The sequence below is a fragment of the Rattus rattus genome, chromosome 9 (assembly GCF_011064425.1).
Source record: "Rattus rattus isolate New Zealand chromosome 9, Rrattus_CSIRO_v1, whole genome shotgun sequence".
NCBI classification, from domain to species: domain Eukaryota; kingdom Metazoa; phylum Chordata; class Mammalia; order Rodentia; family Muridae; genus Rattus; species Rattus rattus.
The window spans coordinates 46,615,785-46,637,913 of NC_046162.1; the positions used below are offsets into that span (position 1 = coordinate 46,615,785).

At 46.9% G+C, this 22,129-nt stretch overlaps 1 protein-coding gene across 1 annotated transcript; it reads left to right on the plus strand.

Annotated features, from left to right (window-relative positions):
* The first annotated feature begins 12,937 nt into the window (after positions 1 to 12,937).
* Tmem220 (transmembrane protein 220) lies at positions 12,938 to 21,509 on the plus strand. Its single transcript, XM_032912657.1, has 6 exons — positions 12,938 to 13,065; positions 13,649 to 13,678; positions 16,681 to 16,741; positions 17,712 to 17,835; positions 18,794 to 18,853; positions 21,348 to 21,509. The coding sequence occupies exons 1-6, from the start codon at positions 12,973 to 12,975 to the stop codon at positions 21,481 to 21,483; spliced, it is 504 nt and encodes a 167-aa protein (XP_032768548.1). The 5' UTR covers positions 12,938 to 12,972; the 3' UTR covers positions 21,484 to 21,509.
* The last annotated feature ends 620 nt before the right edge of the window (positions 21,510 to 22,129 follow it).

Consider the following 22,129-nt stretch of genomic DNA (forward strand, 5'->3'; position numbering starts at 1 on the left):
TCCATGGAGAGAGTGCCTCCATCAGATCACCTGTAGGCAAGTCTGTGGGGGCATAGTCTCGATTAATGATTGATGGGAGAGGGTCCAGCCCACTGTGGGTGATGTCATCTCTGGGCAGATGGTCTTGGGTTGTATAAAAAAGCAGGCTGGTAAAGCCACGGAGACCAAGCCAGTAAGCAGCACTCCTTCATGGCCCCTGCTTCAGTTCCAGCCTCTGGTTTCCTTCCGGGTTGAGATCCTGCCTTGGCTTTCCTCACTGATGGTCTGTGACCCTTTCCTCCCCAATTGGCTTTAGCCAGCGCTTCATCACAGCAACAGGAAGCAGATGAGGCAGTGAGCTAATCCTCCAACTCTCTTAGCCCCTGTTCACAGTGAATCTCGACTTCTTAGACAAATACCAACAGTCCCAAGGACACTCCAGATGCCATTAACCTCTCAGAGCCACCACCACACTCCTCAAACCTAAGTCCAAAGCTAGGGCTGCAGGATGGCTGTCCTTCCTAACCGGCCTGTGCTCAAAGAGGGAACTTGGGATTTTTGAGCTTCTGCCAAGATGAAGGGACGGGCAGGGACCTAAGACAGTTCTGGCCTGGGCCCCAGGCAGTGGGAGAGAAGAAGCACAAATTGCATTAGCACGGTGCTCAGCTGCTGAATTAGAGGTTGCAGTCTGCTCATCGGCTCTCCCTAATAGGACATTAATGTTCATTCTGAGCAATTACTGTATTTGCAATGGTTTCTTAATGTTCAGCTTCGGGAGCCTCAGAGCAAAAGGCCTCGTGTTTCCGGTAACCAGCTCTCCACTAAGGTGGAGGAAGGGGCTTCAGAAATGTTCTTCCCAGCTGCATCTGGGGAAAGTTAAGCAACTGTCAGGCTCTGCAGCTGGCTTCCCTGACCTGCTCGCACCCTACAGCCTTTCAAGTGAGTGTAGACAGAGACAGGTAGGTCTCTAGACACACACACACACACACACACACACACACACACACACAAAACCATCAGGTGCCTTCTCTACAAGTGCTCCCTGCAGTCACACAGGACCCTGGAGCTAGCTAATGCCTACTAAGTGCTCCTGGCAGCATCCAACCCCAGCATCCAACGATGGTGCGTATCATTTTTATATTAATAGCATTTCCCCCTCTTGATCATTAGCATAATTAAGGTTCATTGCAAACATAGAGCACAGCGTTCTACGCTGAGCAGATCACATTACCTCTGTACCCACAGGTCACAGCCCGCAGACGCTATCCTATATATAGGCATTCATAATGATAAGTAAATACCAGTATTTAAAACACAGAGCGCAGTGTTCCAACGGCCGGGTGCTGGTAGGATGGCTGTGGGATGCACCCATTGCATCTATAGCTCCTTTCCCAGTGAGATGTAGCCTCAAGGTGGGGGCATTCAACCAAGCGCACTATTGGTCTGGGGCAGGGCACCTGGCACAGAGCACTCACTCACCCTTTAGATGTTAGCTGGCTGGATGCTGCCTCCAAACTCCTTAGGTTGTGAGTGACCTGATTGAGGTACCCAATTAATACTGGCTAACGAAAGCAATCACTGAAAATCTTAGGGGATCGAATTGTTCCATCAGTAAGTGAAAATTGATTCTTTCTCCCGCTCCCTCTCCCTCCCTCCATGGCTCCCTCTCCCTCCCCCTTTCCCTCCCTCCATGTCTCTCTCTCTCCTCTCCCTCCCTCCATATCTCTCCTCTCTCTCTCCCTCTCCCCCCCCCTCTCCTGTCTCATTTAGAGTTAGAGTCATTCCTAGGCTCCTCTGGGTAAACAAGACCTGGGTCTGGTCTTCTAAGACTTGTGTCCATCCCTTTGTCTGTGGTGTTCCTACTTAACCACCCCACCATTGGATTTGGTAATTTGGGCAGAGGGAGGAAAGGAGGTGGGGCTTCTGAAATGTCCACTGCGGGGGAGGGGGGCTCTGCTATCCATTGTCCCCTCAGCTGTCAGAGTTCAGCCATAACTCTCAGAGGACCAGAGTCTCTCTACACACCCCAGCCTGCTCCCTGTGGGTTGGATCAGGCCTGGGATAAAATGATCTCTGGCAGGAAAGGCTGACAGTTACAGAAAAAAGAAAAAGGAGGAAGGAAAGGGCAAGCCTTAATCAGCCCCAGGATGCAGACTGGATGCAGAAGCAACCTTCAGAGGCTACATATGTTATGAGCTTAAATCTCGCTCAGTTGTGGGGTGTCGCTTGAGCTCTCCTTCAATTCTCTGTCTCTGCTGTCTGTCTGTATCTGTCTGTCTCTCTCTCATCCTCTCCACCTCCCTGCCCCCCTCTTCTTTTTTCCCTTTTCTCTCTCCCTCTTTCTTTCTCCTTCTCTCCCCCACATTCCCCTCTCTATCCCCCTCCTTTCCTAATCATGCTCTGCTTTTTCTGTGTCGCTTTCTTCCCTTCTCCCTCCTCCTTCCCTCCCTCCTTTTAACCCTCTTCTCCTCTTCCCTCTTCTTTTCTCTTTCTCTGCTCCCTCTTCCTGTGTCTTTCCTGTTTTCTGCCCCTTCTTACCCTCTCCTTTCCCTTTTCTCTCTCCCTGTGTAGATCTCTTTGCTCCCCCCCACACACCTCTCCTTTCCTCCCCCTCCCCCCAACACTCACCCCATACACTTCCACATTTGCATTTCTCCAGGATTCCTTAGTCTCTTGTCTGTCTGCCTTCTTCCCATCAGATATTTAAATTGTACCAAATGCAGTCATTCTATTATCGGCCGAGTACACACTAGATGCCGTATTCCTGTGAGAAGTGCAATCTCTCTCTGATAAGGGAATCCTGTTTCCTTCTATTGACCACAGTGTCTTGGAGAAATGCACTTACACTGAATTTAATTCGATTTTTTTAAAGGAGCATAAAGCAAGTGTTCACCAGAGATGAAAGGCCTCACTTCCTGCCAGGGGTGGACAGGGCTACATCTGTTTGTAGCAACAAGAGGAGCGGCATCTCAGCAGAACTGGCTTCAGAGCATGCCCAGTGGACAGATCTGAGACAAATGCCTTTCAACAGCCTTTGCAGAGCTTTGCACAGTGCTTTCTAGAAACCAGCAAAGGCTGTGGCAGCCATGTAATTACCAAATAGCGGTGCCTTCGGGTTCCTTAAGAAGAAACACATCCCAGGCAGCAACAGGGGACCAGGCACAAATGGAAATTTCGTTAGGAGAACAGAACTATTTGTCAGAAATCGGGGCAGTAATTCCTAGACCCTGGGACACTCCAGCTTCCAAAGCCAAAAGCAGCCTGTGAGTAAACTGCCCAAGGATTGTTCTTTCATTCAGGATCCAGCCTTGAGTCAAGACTCTAGTGGACCCCCAACACTGTCCATGTCCTTCACAAAGGACTGTGAGCATGGCCCCTGTCAGCAGTTTGCTGGGGGCGTTTGCCAGGCTCTACACCGAGCTGGGCAGAGCCAAGTGTATTCTCCCTCATGCATTCACCCTGCAACCTTTACACAACTGGATACAGGACAAGCAGTGGGGGCTCTGGAAAGAAAAATGTGACAAAGTCAAGAGACACAGAGTATGGCTGCAGGTAGCCAGGGAAGGTCCTTCCTTTGAGGCACAATTTCCTCAGAAACCTAGTGAAGAGAGACTCTGCCAGATCCATATCTAAAGAAAGTCGGGGCCAGGGAAACATATGCTTAGCATGTTACAAGCCCTGGACTTGATCCTCAGCCCCATCCAAAGAAAATAATAAATGAAGCAAACAAATCCGTGGTAATTTCGGGGTGGGAGAAGGCCTGGCTGGGTCGAAGCCAGTCTACTCTACATATTGAGTTTCAAGCCAGCCACAGTTACAGGATTAGACCACATCAAAAGCAACAAAACAAAACAAATACCCCAAAACATTAAGAAGTCTTGGGCCCTACAGAAATCCTCAGAATATGGTGTTAGGTTTGTTTTTTTTTTTTTTTTTTTTTTTTTTTTTTTTTTTTCTCTCACAAGCACTGAGGAATGGACCTAGGCACCCTGTGTAGCCACTCCTCAGTAAGCCAGTTTAAAAAGCCAAATTAAAAGTGGAACAAAAGGGAAGATTTATTCATCGTGGCCACATTGGGGAGAGGAACAAAGGAAGCCAGCAAAGACCCTCCAGTCAGTCCTAAGAGTTCATAAATGAAAGCAAGTTCTAAACAGGAAGCTAAGGATATGACTATCTAAGCTGTCCCAGTCAAGATGTGGCCCTGCCAAACATTATTATCTGGGTTTTATAGTCTTACCCTGTAAGGTATCCTGCCAAGTTCTTAGAAACAAGTGACGAGAGTGTGTGTGTGTGTGTGTGTGTGTGTGTGTGTGTGTGTGTGTGTGTGTGTGTGTGTGAAGTCTGTTTCAGGGAGACACACTCACCCTCTGGCTGGCCTGGTACTCTATCCCCCTCAGAACATGAGACTCCTGGGGAAATTCCCATTGCTCTGTGGATCCGTTGTTTCAACAATCTACTAGTCAATCGAGAGACGCGAGTTTCTCTTTAGAGTATCTTTGTTCCTGGCAGGCTGCGTTACACTAATACACTAATACTTGGTAGATTTTGATGTCTATGTAGAAAAACAGGTTTGGAGACTCAATTCCACTAGCCAGGACCACGGAGGAAGAGGAGGCTGCCTTCCACTGCACAGGACCCCACTCTGCCTCCTCCCGGGATCCAACCTCTAGTCCCTGCTCAGCGTTTTCCCTGTCTATTATCCCCCACCCCCTACCCTCAGCAGCCATCTTAACTGCTTTCACTTCCCAGAGTTTCAGCTACCCATGATGAATGGCAGTTCATGGAAAAGATCAATATGGGTTCTGACCAAATTCGTGTAAATTTCAATATAGCGTTGTTGGCATTTAGTCTAGGCTCCTCCCCACGGTTACCTGGCAACAACCAGGTGTGCCTGACTCTCGATAAAAGGAGCTGCTCACCCCTCCTTGCTCTCTTGTTCTCTTTTCTTACTCTTGCCCCTTACCCTCTTCCCTCCTCTCTCCCCATCCCCCTCTCCCCTCTCTCCACATGCTCACAGCCAGCCTCTACTCCTCTCCCTCTCTCTCTCCCTCTCCCTCTCCCTCTCCCTCTCCCTCTCCCTTTCCCTCTCTCTCTCTCCTTATTCACCTCCCCTGCCCAGGCCTAAATTTACTCTATTCTATACTATCCAGTGTCTGGTACCTCAGGGGAAAGGAATGCCTCAGCATGGGCCCACAGAGACACTCCCATTCCCATACCATACCGTGCCTCTCTCAAATATATTCCTTCCTCTACTTTTTTTTTTTTTATAAAACACAACAAGTATAGTATTGCTGTGCAGACTGTATTTTATTATTAGTTGTTATTCTCTGTACCTAATTTACATTCTAAAGTCAATCGTAGGTGTACATGCAGAGGGAAGTCTGATGTACATAGATAGTGTTTGGTAGATAGGCATTTTCATGGCTTCAGGCATCTGCTGAAGGACTCTGCTGTGGATAAGGGGAGCCACAGTAATGTAGAGAATGACTGGACAGATGCAGTGACCCAAGCCCGAATCCCCAGTACTTGAAAGATGAAGCAGAATCCTCAAGATACACGGCAAGCTCTAGGCTAGCCATGGCTACACAGGAAAACCTGAACCACAATTAACTAAAACCAAACAACTAAAAGAAATTAGTGGTCTTCTACCCATACACATCTGTGTTGTCTTTCTGGTTACAGTGAATTTAAGCTACTTTAAAACATTTCGTTTTTTAAGCTTGCTGTGTTTCTATTTGTTTTTAGTTTTTTTTTTTCCCGACATTTTATTATGAAACCGTACAAACACAAACGCTGTGCAGGGGAACCACTATTGGTTCCACCACCTCTGGTTTATAGGGACAACTTACTCTGCCTCATTTGTCACTAGCTGTCCGTCTACCAGCGTCAACCCATCATACGTTTAAGCCACTGTACAGTTCGCCCCTAAACACTTCCGCATGGGTCTCAGGAGCCCCAATCCAGTATTTGCTCACGGCTTTATTTTTGGTGACACAGTTTGCAAACAGAGAGGTCAGCAACTCTGATGCATACAAACGCCATAAACCTGTTGACAGGTATGCTACCGTGTTGACTGGAACAGGCACAGGCAGATAATGACCCCTCCCTCAAGATACAGAGCACTGTGGTCACCAGCCACAAGCTCTCTCATGACCTCTCCCAATCTGTCCCCACCAATCCCAGGGGAACAACGGACAGGATGTGCTTCACCAGAAAAGGCTTGACCTGGTGAAGACTTTCTCATACATAGCCTCTCTCTCTCTCAGCATGGCTGCCTGTCAAGGAAGCTAGGGGCTCTTTCCCTGATGTTTCTATCAGTAATCCATTATGTGACTGCATCGCAGTTTGACTGCTCTGACTGCAACAATTATTTAATAAAGAAAATTATTATTAATTACCAAATTTCCTCTTAAGGGTGTCGTCGAGGGTCTAAGAGATGGCTGGGGTGAGAAAAGCACTTGCTGCACAAGCTCAACACCTGAGTGTGAGCCCCAGAACTTACTGTGGAAGGAGAGAAGCAACCTCTGAGCATTGCCCTCTGACCTCTGACACTAGTGCTGGCATTCCCAAACACACACGTAATAAGGACTGATGTTTGGATTGAAAAAAATAATCCTCTCATTATCCAAAACTAGCAGGAGGCTCAGCAGATAAGAAACACTTGTCTCCAAGTCTGAGAACAGGAATTCAATCCCAGGACCAGGAGGGATGGCGGAAGCAGAGAACTGACACTCCCAAGTCTATCCTCTGAACTTCATGTATGCGTGCATGCATGCACACCCCTCCCCCAGCCCCCCACATACATGCGCAGACAAATGCAAATAAAAAATAATAAAAACTAAGGCTAGCACATCCCCCACCTAGGACTGAAACGTCTAAAGTCTGCTGTGCGGTAACTGCAGTAGGGCATGAGGCAAGCCTGGGCCATTGTTGTCTCTTAATAGGCTGTCTATAGGTTTGCTCCAGGATTTTGCTCTGGTCTTGGTGACTCATGTGTAACTAACCAAGCTTTCTGTTCTTTGTCATAAAAAAAACCAAAGTATTCTTCTCTAGGTAACTGTTTTGGTGAGTGTCAAGAATCACTTTGAATCCATATACACTGTGCAAAGGTCTAAAGGATGGTAGGTGTCCCTTAGGATGACTGTTCCTTAATTCTGCAGCTCTTTCCTGACACAATGGCTTAGCACCAGCACAACAGGAAGAAAAAAGCAAAACGGATGCAGATGCGGCCCTCCTGGGGCTTGCAGTCCGATGAGCCACACAGACACCATGCAGCTCATTGTTCAATTGCCAGTGTGATCGTAGCACCAGAGCCGAAGGCAGCTGCGGAGGGCGGGGCAGGGTAGCGCAAACCGGGGTGAGAGTTAAATTGTCAAAGGAGAAGGAGTTTCCTATTCGATTAGGTGAGGTTGTCTGTTCTGTTCACTCAAAGTTCTGGTGCTCAGGAAAGCAGCGCCCTGCATCAATCTGGAGAAGGGGGGAGGGGCGGGTAGGGGTGGAGGAGGGGCACAGCACAGGAGGGAAGCAGGGAAGGATGGAGGGGTGGTTTTATGTAGAAGTTTGAGATTTGTGTCTTGCAGAGGTCACCAGTTGCAAAGTGGGTGGGAGCAAGCTCAGAACACGGATTCTGACTCGGCCACCTACACAGGGTCTATACACTACAGGGGCGGGCAGTTTAAACAACAGGTTTTGGCAGTGCTGGACGTTATACGTTCACAATGCCGTCGGGTGGCTTCCTTCCTGGCTTGTATATCGTCTCTTGCTCACAGTTCCTCCTGTGGCTTTCCCAGGGCGTACCCAGAACGGGAGAGAGATGTGTAGAGATGTGTATCGGATTCTCTTTCTATAAGAACATCAGTCCTATCAGGTTAGGGCCCCACCCTAGTGACCTCCTTTAACTATCTCCTTAAAAGCCCTGTCTCCGTTTAGTCCACATAAGGACAATGAGGGTAACTCAGCTCAGTCCACAATAGGACAGATGTGGGGAAACCAGCCAGGAAGACTGGAAGAGCCCATGAGGAGCCTGAGGGAGAACACGGGGAGCCTGTTCAAGGAGTAGCAGTAAGAAGGAGTGCAGAAAGGTCTACGAGCATCACAGGTGGGCTGCCCAGGGAAGGGAAGAGGAAGGAAGAGACTGATAGGTTTCTACAGTTAGCCTGCTGAATGATAGTGCCCCAAAGATACATCTATACCCCAACCCTAGAAGTCTGTTCACGTGACCGCATGACCTTACTTGGAACAAAAACATTGAAAAAATGTAATTAACTTGAGAGACAGAAAATTCAGATCGACTTGAATTATGCAGGCGGGTCTCAAATCCCAGATTAGTCTCTGTGAGACGGAATTCCAGGAGAGGGACAGCAAGATGTCTCCGTGAGTAAGGGTGCTGGCTGTCAAGCCTGACATGACCCTAAGGCTTTGCAGGGTGGAAGGAGAGAACTGACTCTGGCAAGCTGTCCTGACTTCACAGTTGGTATTCTGTCTAAGCTCCACCCCCACAGCTACCTGGCAGCAGCCAGTATGCTCCGTCCCACAGCCGCCTAACAACAGCGAGCTGTGCCTGACTATATAAGGGGCTGCTTGTCCCCGTCTCCCTCTTTTACTTCTCTCTTACTCTTTGCTCTTCCATGCTCTTACCCCCTTCCTCATCCCACCCCCTCCACGTGCCCACAGCCGGCCGCCTTTCAGCTCTTCCACTCTTCTCTTATTAAACCTTTCAACGTGGAACCATGGTGGCTGGGTGTTCTGTCCGGGTACGGGCCGAGATTCGAAACCCTAACACACACAGACACAGACACAGAGATAGGAGAGAGAGAAAGAGAGAGAGAGAGACAGAGAGAGAGTGAGAGACAGAGAGAGACAGAGAGAGGTGTGCACACACACAGGCACACACACACTGTCTTAAATTAAAAAAAAAAAAAAAAAGACAGAGAAGATATTGGATAAAAATGGGTGCAGCAAAGAAGCCAAAATATACGCCCCATGGGTGAAAAGTGAGAAGGTTTATTCCAAACTGCCAAGGCTGTCTCCTGAGAAAACAGAAGAAACTGGGAAAGGGTTAAACCGGAAAAGGCAAAAAGGGGTTTGAGAGCCTGGACTACCGGAGCCTGGAGGCCTAGTTAATAATCACCAGTTATGTTAATGGAAGAGCCTCAACAAGTTCCTCTAGCCCGAGATAAGGACAACGCCTCCCCTTTTAGGAAGCAGAAATTTTCTCCAAGCCCCTGAGGGAATGGGGACGTTTTCCTAAATTTCTGACCTTGGGAAAAAGACTTTCTTTGGAAGGAGGTCGGGGATCAGACAGATACCTACACAGAGTAGGCTAAGTCAAGACAGTCCATAGGAGAGACTTGGCCAGAAGGAGCCTCCAAAAAGCTAGAAAAAAGAAGGCAGACGTTTTCCCTAAGCCTTTTCAGGGTTTGTGGTCCTGCTGACAGGATTTCCAGACTCTAGAACGATGAGATAATCGGTTCTCTGTTTTGATAGAGAAACTTATAATTTCTCAGCTTTCAGGATAATTTGTTAAAGCACCCTTATACAACTAAAAAAAGAGCAACTGTGTACCTGATTGTGTCACCCGGGAAGAGAGGGACGCCAGAGAAGCACACGTGTCCTAGTTTAGATTTACAAATGCAGACTTTGAGATGCTGTTAAGACACCAAAAACTATCTTAGGCTTGCATAAAGACTCGGCGACCGACCCTATTATCCTTATTGTTTGCTGGGGGCGGGGGGGGGCGATCACGCCTCACAAACTCTTGTGATTTTCCTGGAATTACGGTGTAGAAAATGGGTTTAAACTCTGCCAATGACCCAGCAAAGCTCAGCTCCTTCCTCCCGTTGCCTCAGCTCAAACATAAACGTTCCTGGTGCAAAGTTCTATTTGTATTTCTTCACCTCGGGCTGATTTCAAGTTCATATCCACCCTGAAAGTCTACATCGATCTCTCCGTGGAGAAGCACAATCCTCCCTCCGCCCTTCCTCACCCCTACCTCACCCAGGAATCGGTTCAAAGAGGAAGTCCGCCACCTTGTGGACACTCACAGTTCCAACAGCCTAACCCTTAAACCCCAAAGTCAAAACTAGGAGAGAAGTGGCTTTTAAATCTTCTGTCCTCTCGCATCTTTTATCTCATTAGTGCAGAAGGACGAGGCTATGAGTGGAAAAGGTCCTCCGGTCTTCAAAATAGCTAAGAGGCAAGCAAAGTGATGTCAAGCAGGTCCTGAGGATTCCCATTTTGGCCCTTGGAGAAAGAGACCACGCCTACAGATGACCCCTAAGGCCTCCCTAGGTCTTGGAAAGAAAGCAGTATTTTTTTTTTCCCCCCGGGGCTGGGGACCGAACCCAGGACCTTGCGCTTCCTAGGCAAGCGCTCTACCACTGAGCCAAATCCCCAACCCCGAAAGCAGTATTTCTTAAAAAGCTTTACTATGAGTCTCAAACCCCTTCAGGAGGCTTCTCCGTGGCTTTGGAAAAGCCCAACTTCAGGCACTTTCCCCATCTTCCAACAACTGTTTTTACTACATTCGTCATCACTATGGGTGGCCTTGTGGTCTTGGGGACCAGGGCCTCCTCACGCACGCTCTTCTCTGAGCATGGGTCCATGGAGTCTTCACCACTTGTACTCATTCACATTTTAGTCAAGAAAATTCTTCTAAGGACCCTTAGAAAAGGTCAGAACCCTGACTGTGTGCATTTCCACAGAGGCCGTCCCCACTCTGTCCCCATACCCTGCCCGCTAAGACCACCTGCTTATTTCTCTAATTGTGTTTAGTTCTCAGGCTACACGGGGCTCTCTCTTGTATCCACGTCACATCTACAGGAACAGTGCAGTGCTCGACACGTGGGAAGTCCTGTATTAGTAAATGGATGAAGAAAATGGTCCAGTGTGCTTCAGACCCATGACCAATGTGAAGATGGACAGACATACGCAAAGAGGAGGCGCATTAAAGTGTCTTCTCTTTCCAGTGGCTTACGGAGACATCTGAGGAGTATTTGAAGGACCGACCCTAGTTCTTACTGAAGCATAAGAGCTGTTAGGAGGCTTGGCCCGGTAGAAAGTAGGTTGAGTTCGATTCCAAGCAACCACATGGTGGCTCACAACCAGCTGTAATGAGATCTGGTGCCCCCTTCTGGCATGCAGGCAGAATCCTGTGTACATAAATTAAAAAATGTCCTTTCACTATTAATATTGTTAATTGTTAATATCATCAACAGTGTGTGTGTGTGTGTGTGTGTGTGTGTGTGTGCATGCGTGCATGCGTGCGCATCTGTGTGTGTCTAAGGGCACACCAAGGTTATGGGGGTTGAGGACGGAGGTGGGAGTGGTGAGATTTCTCCTGTCTTTTCACAGGGATCAAACGGAGGTAGCTAGTCTTGTGTTGCAACTGCTTGACTGGGTAACAGCCCATGACCTCATTTTAACTTAACCATCTCTTTAAAGACTGTTAGCTCCAAAAACTGGGGTTACGAGGATGGGGGCAGGAAGTGGAGTGAGGAGGTAATCCAGCCCACGACACCCTCTGCTTTATCCCTGAGTAGAGACAAAGCACTGAAGGTGACCTTCGCTTGTCCCCAACCATTCAAGGCTGGTTAATGGGGGAGACCTGGAGAGGAGCCACACCCAACATTAGTAAGCATGGATGCTGCTGCCCTCGCACACCTCAGATAATGGTTGTGCCTGCTTCTCTAAGGCCCAAAAGCTCCCTTTTAAGGAAGGAATTCAATTCCTGCGCTATGCCAGGCACTAAGCAGATTACATTCCTAAAACAAGGGGTTTCTTTAGTTTAAACCAGAGATTCTCAACCTTCCTAATGCACGACCCTTTAATACAGTTTCTCATGTTATGGTGGCCCCAACCATAAAGTTATTATTGTTGCTATTTCATAATTGTAATTTTGCTACTGCTATAAACCGGAACTCTGTGAAAAGATCCTTTGGCACCCAGGTTGAGAAATGCTGGTCTGAAGGTTGACCCTGAAGGGAAAATCCTTCTGAGAAGTTTACATTTTTTTTTTTTTTTTTTTAGTTAAAAGGAAAGGGAACAGTCAAGCAACGAATGCAGGATTTGAGGTGACAAAGACTACTTAGAATAACAATGATGTGGTTTATGCATATGTAAATGAGTCCAGAGAAGAGCTACGACCTTAGCTTACACAACAGGAAACTGGCTGAAGCAAGAGAGCAGAGAGCTGCCAATACTTCCAAATCTTTTCTTCTAAGAGATGCATAACAAATGAGTGTTGGAAACGTGGGAGAGAGATATAAATATGTATAATGTGTATAATATGTAAATGTCTTGTATGATAAGAGCATGTGAAGGTAAACAGAGCTGCTGCTGAAACTGTGTTGTGTCGCTCACTTCAAAAATGTCACAATGTCTTCCTCTCTCTGGAAGCACAGGAGGTTTGGAAAGAAGCACATAAATACTAATCCCAGCACTATTTAGAATAAAAATGATAAGGACTATGGATGTGTAAATGAGCCCAGACTCTGTGAGTTTGAGGCCAGTCTGTTTTATATAGTGAGTTCCAGGGCAGCCACTGGACCCTGTCTCAGAAAACGAAAATAAACAAACAAAAACAAACAAACAAAAACCCCAAAAAACTCAAACCGGAACACACACGTGCGCGCGCCTCTTTTTTCTTTTCTTTTCTCTTTTTCATTTGCATTTCTGATTTGTGGTATTTTGTTGTGTTTGTTTTGTTCCCCTCATTTGCTTTTCTAATGAGAGAAAGAGGAAAATTACGCAGCAAGACCAATGCCACACCCATCCACGAGTGGGCGCCGAAACACCGTCCTAGAACTGAGGGAGGGAAGGGAAGAAGGGCTTTTGCCACGCCTTTATCCCCGCCCCGCTGTCTGAGCCCTGCCCCTCTAGCCCCGCCCTATCCGCTGGGCCCCGCCCCTCCTTCTGGGTCCGGCCGCGTTAGCCCGGCCGCGTCCTCTGACCACGCCCTCTATAGGCCTTGCTTGCTCCTCCGGCTTCCAGGCCATGGCGTCAGCAGTGGCTCCTTGGGCTCCTGGCTTGTGGCGGGCCTGCAACGGGCTCATGGCAGCTTTCTTCGCCCTGGCCGCTGTGGTGCAGGTCAGGCGGGCTGTGGAGGGCTGGCAGAGGGACCGCAAAGCCCGGGCAGCCAGTTCTCAGGGTGGATCAGAATTGGGACCCGCAGAGTCCTCTCAAGTAGAACACGGATGAGTTCTTGAGGTTAGGCTACACGCTAAGAGCCTGACCTAGCGGCCTGGCGTGCAAGTGCACGCAACTGATCGCTTAGATAGGGACCCAGAACCGCAGCTCTGACACCTTTCGAACCCTCAGCTCCCTTGAGATTGAGTGGATTTCAGCGCCTAGGAGGAAGGAGGAAGCAGAATAAACAGCATCCTTACCGTACTTCCTAGACCTCTTCCTGATCATCTTCAGGATGACTCCCCTCGTATTTTGAGACCTAAGGTGGGTCTCATGACTGGGTGTGAGATCTAACTGCTGTGTTCAACCAAGAGTCCCTTCCACCGTCTTGATGCGCAGACTGCTAGACTAGCTCACTGTCTTCTGTACCTCGAGCCCATTGTAGCGCCTAGTTCTTTACAATGAATAGCAGATACAAGGTCAGACCAGACCTAGGATACATGGGTCTAATGTGAGCTAACACCTTGATGTTTTGACATTCTAGGTGAACGATCCAGATGCAGAGTTGTGGGTGGTGAGTATGAGCTATGTTTCAAAATGATCCCACCTTTTGACATGATTTATGCCTCGGCTCCTGGAACACTTGCCTAAAACCTGGAAATTAACTCCTTTGTGGGATTACTTTCCTAATTTTTCTCATTAGAGGAGGAAGTCACTCTGATCATATAACGGACAGGAGTGTGAATTCTGAACTTTATGGAGACATGGAAGTCTTTCCACAGAGAGCTTATACCATCCATCATTTTTGTTCTCAGATGACAATAGAGAGTCTTGGAGGGAGACTTACAATGGTATCACTGGTATCACTGAGGAACTCTTTCTTGGGTTAGGGGACAGTGCTCACTCTATAGAGAGCTACAAGTTAGAACACCACGCACTCAGAGCTGAGTTCTAGTCTGGTTTCAATGCTTGTGCAGTAGAGCCATAGTCTGAAACTGCTTGTTACCCAGAGTCCCCTGTCCCCACGTTAAATGACCTCCCCAGCACTTTGCTTCATAGCCTGAGTTCAAACTCATATATCCCTGCAGGAAGCTTCATGTTGATTCTCCCAAAGATTGCAGGAAATGGCCACCCACACCACCATGCTGCTCTTTGAAACATGCCCGGGATCCCACAGATTACCTTTCCTCTCCACCTCCTGACCCAGCAGTTTGTGTTCTCAGCAGAACTACATAGGCATCTTCACTCAAAACCTCTCACCTTTAACATCACTGCCTTGAGATGCTGTCAAAAATAAAAGTAAAACAAAGAATTCAACAACACTCATTCTAGGTATAGGTACATGCACAGGGCCCGATCATCCTACCTTTGCTCACACAGGGATAATGAAAAACTAGTCGAACATTCTGACTCCCTCATTCCCCCTCAGTCCTCCATTCCTTCCCCTGAAGACAGCCTTATAACTCTTCTGTCTGCCTCCTGCTTCCTCTGCCTCTAGGCTCCCTGTACATCACTGTCTGCTTTCAACCTTTTGTTATTTCCCAAGCTAAGCTGGAGCTCCTCCACTGGGTCTTTAGGCCCACCACAGCATGGCCCCTCCCACATTTCCAGCATTGCCTTTGAAGTCTACTCCAGAAATCATGGCTACTGTGCCCTCCCCCTAGCACCTGTGCCCAGGCTCCTGAGACTGTCTCAGATGCTGTCTCAGTCACTCTGCCTCTTTCCAGGAGGATCTGACTGTCCTTCTTGAACTCGCATTGTAGCAACAACTCATTTGGCTGATGATCTGTGCAGCCAGCTTCCGGGAGGACTAGGGCACGTTCTTTCTCTTCTTAGGAGCCTTACCTAAAGTTTCCTCATAAAGATCCTCCCAAGGGGAGTGCAGAAGGAATGGATGTATAGATGAACAATATTACATTAGAGACTAGGACTCCACCAAGCTCCTTTCCACGGTCCCTAATGTATAGTGTGTGCTCGTTTATGGTCTTCTATTTCTGACTGTCTCTGTCTGTGGCATGGGACTGTCCCTTGACCCCTTAAGTGTGTCCTTGGAAGAGCAGCAGTGTTCCATCCAGGGACTTGTCAGAAAGGCAGAATGTTGAGACCGACTGCACACCTCCCCACTCGGCACAAGACCCAGGTGATTTCTACATGCTAAAGACCCTCAAGGAGCATGGCTGCCCATCTGTCAGCAACAACCTGACTTGCAGGTATCAACTGGCTGACATTTCAGTCACCAGCTGGGATGGAGCAGGAAACACTAACACAGACTTTGTGATCCAAGGTGAAAGCCAGCCACAACAGCTCTGGTCATTTCCAAAGAGACTGAAGGTTTCTGCTCTTAACATTGAAACTGATGTGGTGAAGTAACCCCCCTCCCGGGAAGTCTCCAAGTTTTATGAGCCTGTCCTTCTCCCTTCTTGCCTTCTGCTTCACACACACACACACACACACACACACACACACACACACACACACAGAGAGAGAGAGAGAGAGAGAGAGAGAGAGAGAGACAGACACACAGAGACAGACAGACACACAGAGAAAGAAACAGACACACACACACACCACACACACACACACACCACACACACACACACACACACACACACCACACACACACACACACACACACACCACACACACACACACACACACACACACACACACACACACACACACACACACACACACACACACACACACACACAGAGTGCCAGACTCTGTTCGTTACAATGAAGCTTGGGAATAGGAACTTTGCAGGGCCAATCTCCCAATTCCCTTTCCCAAATGAACAGCCTTGTCTCAGTACTGGGCACATCAGACCCACATCATTTGGATGCTTTCTGTGACCTCATTTGCATAACTGGAATACTGAGTCACATCGTCCATGGGAGCCCAGCCTAGCAGGGCCATCGAGCCATTCATGACGGTATTTTCAGAGAATGCTCTTTTATGTAAGCAGGGAAGATCACCCTGGGTATGGAAGTTGCTTAGGAGAAACTGGGAGGCCAGCATTGACGAAACACTGCTCAAGGCTACAGCTTGGGGGTCAAAAGCATTTTCTGGAAGAGCTGATGGAGGGATGTAAAATTCCAGCCTGATACAGCGATGAGATCATGCTAGCAGAATTACCACATCCTCCGTGACTTCATGAAACAGAGGAAAATCCCTCAGCCTGGTGACTGGGGACCACACTTCTATTTGCTGGACAGTCTGGAACATACTACATGTTGAGTGTACTCCCGTTTTCAGTGCTGGGGATGAGAACAGTCTAGACTGGGCTAATGCTCCTATGTTGGACTTCACACTTTCCAACTGTACTAGGAGGAGCTGGGACAGTAACATAGCCATTATCAGGTGAAAAAAATGTAGATTCAAACCTGGCACTGCCTCCTGCACTCCATTGTAACAGCTCTTACAGCCATACCAATTCCACATTAACTTTTGGACAGGTGACCTTCCTGTAACTAGCAAGAACACTCCAGTCTGATAAGCTGGGAACAGCATCCTGAGTCACTCAGGTCAGTCTCTGCCAGCCTTGCTCAATGTCCTCACACTTCTTTTTGCTAACAGGTGGTGTACATGATCCCAGCAGTACTTACCCTGCTTGTTGGGTTTAATCCTCTTGTCACAGGTATGCATAGTGGATTCTTCATGAGGGTTTGGCAAATCTTAGAAGGGCGGGAATCTACTCGGCCAACACCCAAGGGAACAACAAGATCTCAGGCATTTCTCTTCTGATAATGACTAGCTCCTTGTCACCTCGTGTCTAGGTCCTAGACCATCCTCAGAAGACTTCCCCAGCTCTTGGCATACTGGCCATTATCAACTGGGACGCAAGACCTCTTGCAACAGTTGTTTTTTATGAGATTTAGTTCATAAGGGAGAACTGCACTGACTTCTTAAACCTCCAGCTAGTGTTAGATCAGATGGGCAACAATCACAGTGGTAATCATGTCTTCTTGGGGACTCAGTGGGCAGTCCTTGCCTGCCTCGTGATTTTATTTTTCCTTTCCAATCCAGATTAGCTCATTTATTTTTACATATTTTTGGAGACGCACCACTCTTTTTTTTTTTTTTTTTTCTTTTTTTCGGAGCTGGGGACCGAACCCAGGGCCTTGTGCTTGCTAGGCGAGCGCTCTACCACTGAGCTAAATCCCCAACCCAGAGACGCACCACTCTTATTTACTACTTTCTTCTTTGAAATGTAGTCAAAAATTTATTTATACAAACTGCCACTTGTGTATAAAAAGTGCTTATCACGTCTGTAACACACCTCTACATTTTCCATTAGTATGTGTTGCTCCTTCCCATCTCCCCATGCTTAGTTCGTATGGCAATGTACGGTGTGCTTTTATGCATCCCCCTATTTGGTGCAAGCTAACCTTACATGAAAGTGCATTTACGCCTCTTGGCATAAGCGTGATGTATTACTCCTCCAAGATAAGCAACACAGAGTGGAGAGGCCAGCTGTGCTGGTGACAGGGGCAAGTGGTATGGGAAGGGTGGCTCTCCAAAGAAAATGGAGTAGTTTAAGGCAAGGATAAAAGAGCGCCTCTTTTTGGATTTGAGCTGATTAACAGCTGTAGGACATCCACTTGTAGGCAACTGCATCTGGAAGAGTGTGTCTGCGATACACATGCTGTTTTGCGCGCTGTGGGCCGGTGGCTTGGCGTACCACTTCTTGCTTCATGCAAAGCAGAGCATCCTGAATGAGGAAGAAGGCAGGTGAGCAGCGGCTTTTGCTCTCTGGAGGGGTGGGGCAGACCTGAGTAATTCTTTACCACAGCAGCTTCCGGGTTCACAAAGGTGATGTAACTCCCCCAACTGTACTAGGAGGAACAGGCGCAGTTACACAGCCATTATCAGATGAAGAAAGTGTGGATTCAAACCTGGCACTGCCTCCTGCACTCCAGGATAACAGCTCTCACAGCCATACCAATTCCACATTAACCTTTGGGCAGGTGAACCTTGACCTTCCTGTAACTAGCAAGAGCATAGTACAGTCTGATAAGCTGGGGACAGCATCCTGAGTCACTCAGGTCAGTCTCTGCCAGCCTTGCTTAATGTGTCACATGCCATCCCCTCATCTTGGTCAGAGCATTTACTCTGAGTTTATTATCCTTCCTTTGTTTGGCTCTCAGACCTTTTCTGCTTTTTTGCTACCCTTGCTGGGGTCTGCTGGCAGCATGCTCCAGAGAGAGACTTGTATGTTAGGTGTCACTGACAAGGTATGGTTTGTTCTGGACCCTAACCTACGCGCGCTGGAGAGATGGCCAAACTGGATCTGCAGACGGGATGTACACTAAATGGGTTGAGTCACCTCTAGCCTGAAGCCCAGGAATCAGGGGTGAGCTCGAAGTGGACCTCCAGTGACAGTGACAATATGCCTGTTCTTCAGCTAATGCAAGAGGCACACATACCTGACACACAGCTCCACAAGCACATTTTCTGTAACACAATTAGTCTGATTAGTACCACCATTATTCTCCCCGAAGTCTCCTTCAGCTCTCACACTGTGTGTTTAGATTTTGTATTTGTGTGAGCCAATGCACAGCACCAACTCCCTTTAAAAACATGAAACTAACGACAAATGAAACCCCAGTCTGTTTGGGGGCTGTACCACTCCTAGGGATGTAGTAGGGGAACAGCAGCCACTTCATAATTGAAATGTGGTGTTTTCCAGGGAGCTGTCCGGCCTGGTGATTGTCACAGCATGGATGGCACTGTGCCACAGCTCATCCAAGTAAGTTCAACTTATCAGTAAAAATCAAGGAATCAGGGGCTGGAGAGATGGCTCAGAGGTTAGGAGCACTGGCTGCTTTTCTAGAAGACATGAATTTAATTCCCAGCATCCACAGAGTGGCTCATACCATCTGCTAGCTTCAGTCCCAGAGGATCTGATGTCCTTTTTCTGGCCCCCACAGGTGCTAGGCACACACGTCGTCGCATACCAACAAATATGTAGGCAAAACACTCACACACATAAAATAAATAATTTTGACCCAATTTTGTATTTGAAAGTAGTAAATGTCCTGATTTCCAAATGTACATTGGTGTTAATGTTTTCCATGTTGGTCACACCATGTTCAGAGAATATACTTTATAGGATATAAGCTCTTTGGAAAATATGGGGGAGTATTTTATTGCTCAAACTATAGGACACCCAGGTAGACATGTGGTACTCTTACATACATGTAAGCAAATACTCATACATACAAAATAAAAATAAATCTTAGAACAACTGTAGCCTGATAATACAGTCAATATCAACCTCTGGTCTATACACACACACACACACACACACACACACACACAGAGAGAGAGAGAGAGAGAGAGATACAGACACACATACACACACAGATACACACAGAGAGAGATACACATGCAGACACACACACACAGACACACACACATACACACAGACACACACACATACACACAGAGAGAGAAAGAGAGATATACAAACACACATACAGACACACACACCTACACACAGACACACACACATACACACAGAGAAAGAGAGACATACAGACACACATACAGACACACACAGATACACACACACACAGAGAGATACACATGCAGACACACAGATGCACACACAGAGATACACATGCAGACACACACACACACAGAGGCACACACATACACACAAAGAGAGAAAGAGAGACATACAGACACACATACACACACACACATACAGACACACACACATACACACACACACACACACACACACACACACACACACACACACACACACACACACACACAGACACACACACATATACACAGACACACACACAGACACACAGAGAAAGAGAGACATACAGACACACATACACACACACATATACAGACACACACACAGATACACACACACACACATACACATGCAGACACACACACACACACACACACACAGAGGCACACACATACATACCTAATAGAATTCACTTTCTTTTTACATACAACACTAAAGGTTCAGCGATCAAATATTCCCTACATATTTCAAAGAACTTATATCCTACCAAGCATATTCTCTGAACATGGTATAGTTGAAACAGAGAAACCATCAACAACAGTATAACTTGGCAGCTGCTGAACAGCTGGAAATTAGGACATTGTTTTCAAGTACATTTGGGCTAAAAAAGAAAGCCCAATGGAGATCAGAACCATCTGGAACTGAGGGCGAGGAGGCTGGGACAAATGAGCTAGGCTTCAAGCTTAGAACATAAAAAATGAGAAAAGAAACATTAAAGCAAAAATCAATTAAATGAAAAAACTGACATGCAAAAATAAGAGAACCAGTAAGGTCAAATCTGGATTCTCTAAAGTTATCACATTAATAAGCCCTAGTAAGACCTGAAAGAAAAAAAAATACACATCTAAGAACAAGATCCATGGAGGCACAAGTAAAAGACACCTTAGCGGTTAACTGAACACACAGCTCAGCTGACGAATGAAGTCCTAAGACACAGCTCTGTGCAGTATACTAGATCAAACCAGCAGGTTCATCAAAACATCCAATTGACTTAAAAGAGTTGATCATCAACACACCAATCTACAGGCCCTTTTCAGGAATTCCTATTTTGGACTCGTTGATTCTTAACATTTTATTCATTGTTGTGACGCTGGAGACAGAATGTAGGCCTTGTACGTGGTAAGGCATTTGTTCAACCAGTAAGATATATGCCCAGATCTCTTCACATTTTATCTGAGACGAGGTCTCGGCTGCCCTGGCTGGCCTTGAATTCACTCTACCAGGCAGGCCTTGTATTTTCGATCCTCCTACCTCTAGAGAAAGCAACAGTGTCTTCAAGACCTGGGAAAGGTTAGGCCTGGTGCTATATCTTCTCATCCCAGCACTCAGAGGGGTGAGGCAGGAGGATTGCTACAAGTTAAAGGCCGGCCTGAGCTATATAACAAATACGAGGCCAACAAGAACCACACAGCAGGACGTTGTCTCCAGGAGAGAAATAATTCTTACAAGAGTACCAATGGGGAGGGGAGGGAGACTCATTAGGGAAAGATCAATTTTAGCACAGTCTAGTCTAATTAATCAGTATTCCTCAAAATACAGAGGGAAAAGGCATTTGCAACATATAGCAAGTGTATATACATTTATAAGTATATACAGATTTTATATAAATCAATATAATTTCAGTAGAGAAACTATTGAGATGTAATGTTTTACTAATTTTATCACATCTTTTTATTTTTAATTTTTGTAGGAATTCAGTCGGTGGAAGAATGCACTTGGCTATTGCCGTTGTAATCACCCTATTCCCGCTCCTGTCGTGGGTCTACGTGTACATGAACAAGGAGATGCGGTCCTCCTGGCCAACTCACTGCAAGACAGTCATTTAAACGAATCCAATAGTATTTAAATTGGTACTTTCTTCTTCTTTTTTTTTTTAAAGATTTTATTTATTTATTTATTTATTTATTTATTTATTTATTTATTTATTTATATGTATGTAGGTAAGGACACTATCACTGTCTTCAGAAACACCAGAAGAGGGCATTAGATCCCATTACAGATGGTTGTGAGCCACCGTGTGGTTGCTGGGAATTGAACTCAGGACCTCTGGAAGAGCAGTCAGTGCTCTTAACCGCTGAGCCATCTCTCCAGCCCCCAAATTGGTACTTTCAACATCTTATAAGCACTGGGGAAACAGGCCAGTTTCCCAGTTTATTTAAAAAGAAAAAAAAAAACTGGAGTGGATACCAGAGATGATTTAAAGTCTTGAGAATGTAACAAGGCCGCCCACAATGTGATGGAAGATTGACTAGGACAGATAAGGACTGGGGGCTGAATCTCCAGAGGTCTCTTCTGTGACAGCCTGTGGACCAGGCCATGAGCAGAAACTTGAGTTTGAATCCAGCTTTAGCACTATGTGCTGGGGGCAAACCCACGAATCTCCTGGTAGATATCTCCTCACATATAAAGTAAGAGGTCAGATCGCTTTAGTCACCACAACCAAACTAATACAAAGGCGCTCTGAGAAGATGA

Excerpts from the sequence above, each read along its gene's own strand:
- Tmem220 (XM_032912657.1), top strand. The coding sequence starts at position 12,973 with ATGGCGTCAGCAGTGGCTCCTTGGGCTCCTGGCTTGTGGCGGGCCTGC. Across the intron at positions 13,066-13,648 it reads CCCTGGCCGCTGTGGTGCAG|GTGAACGATCCAGATGCAGA; the intron begins GTCAGGCGGGCT and ends TTGACATTCTAG. Across the intron at positions 16,742-17,711 it reads GTTTAATCCTCTTGTCACAG|GCAACTGCATCTGGAAGAGT; the intron begins GTATGCATAGTG and ends ATCCACTTGTAG.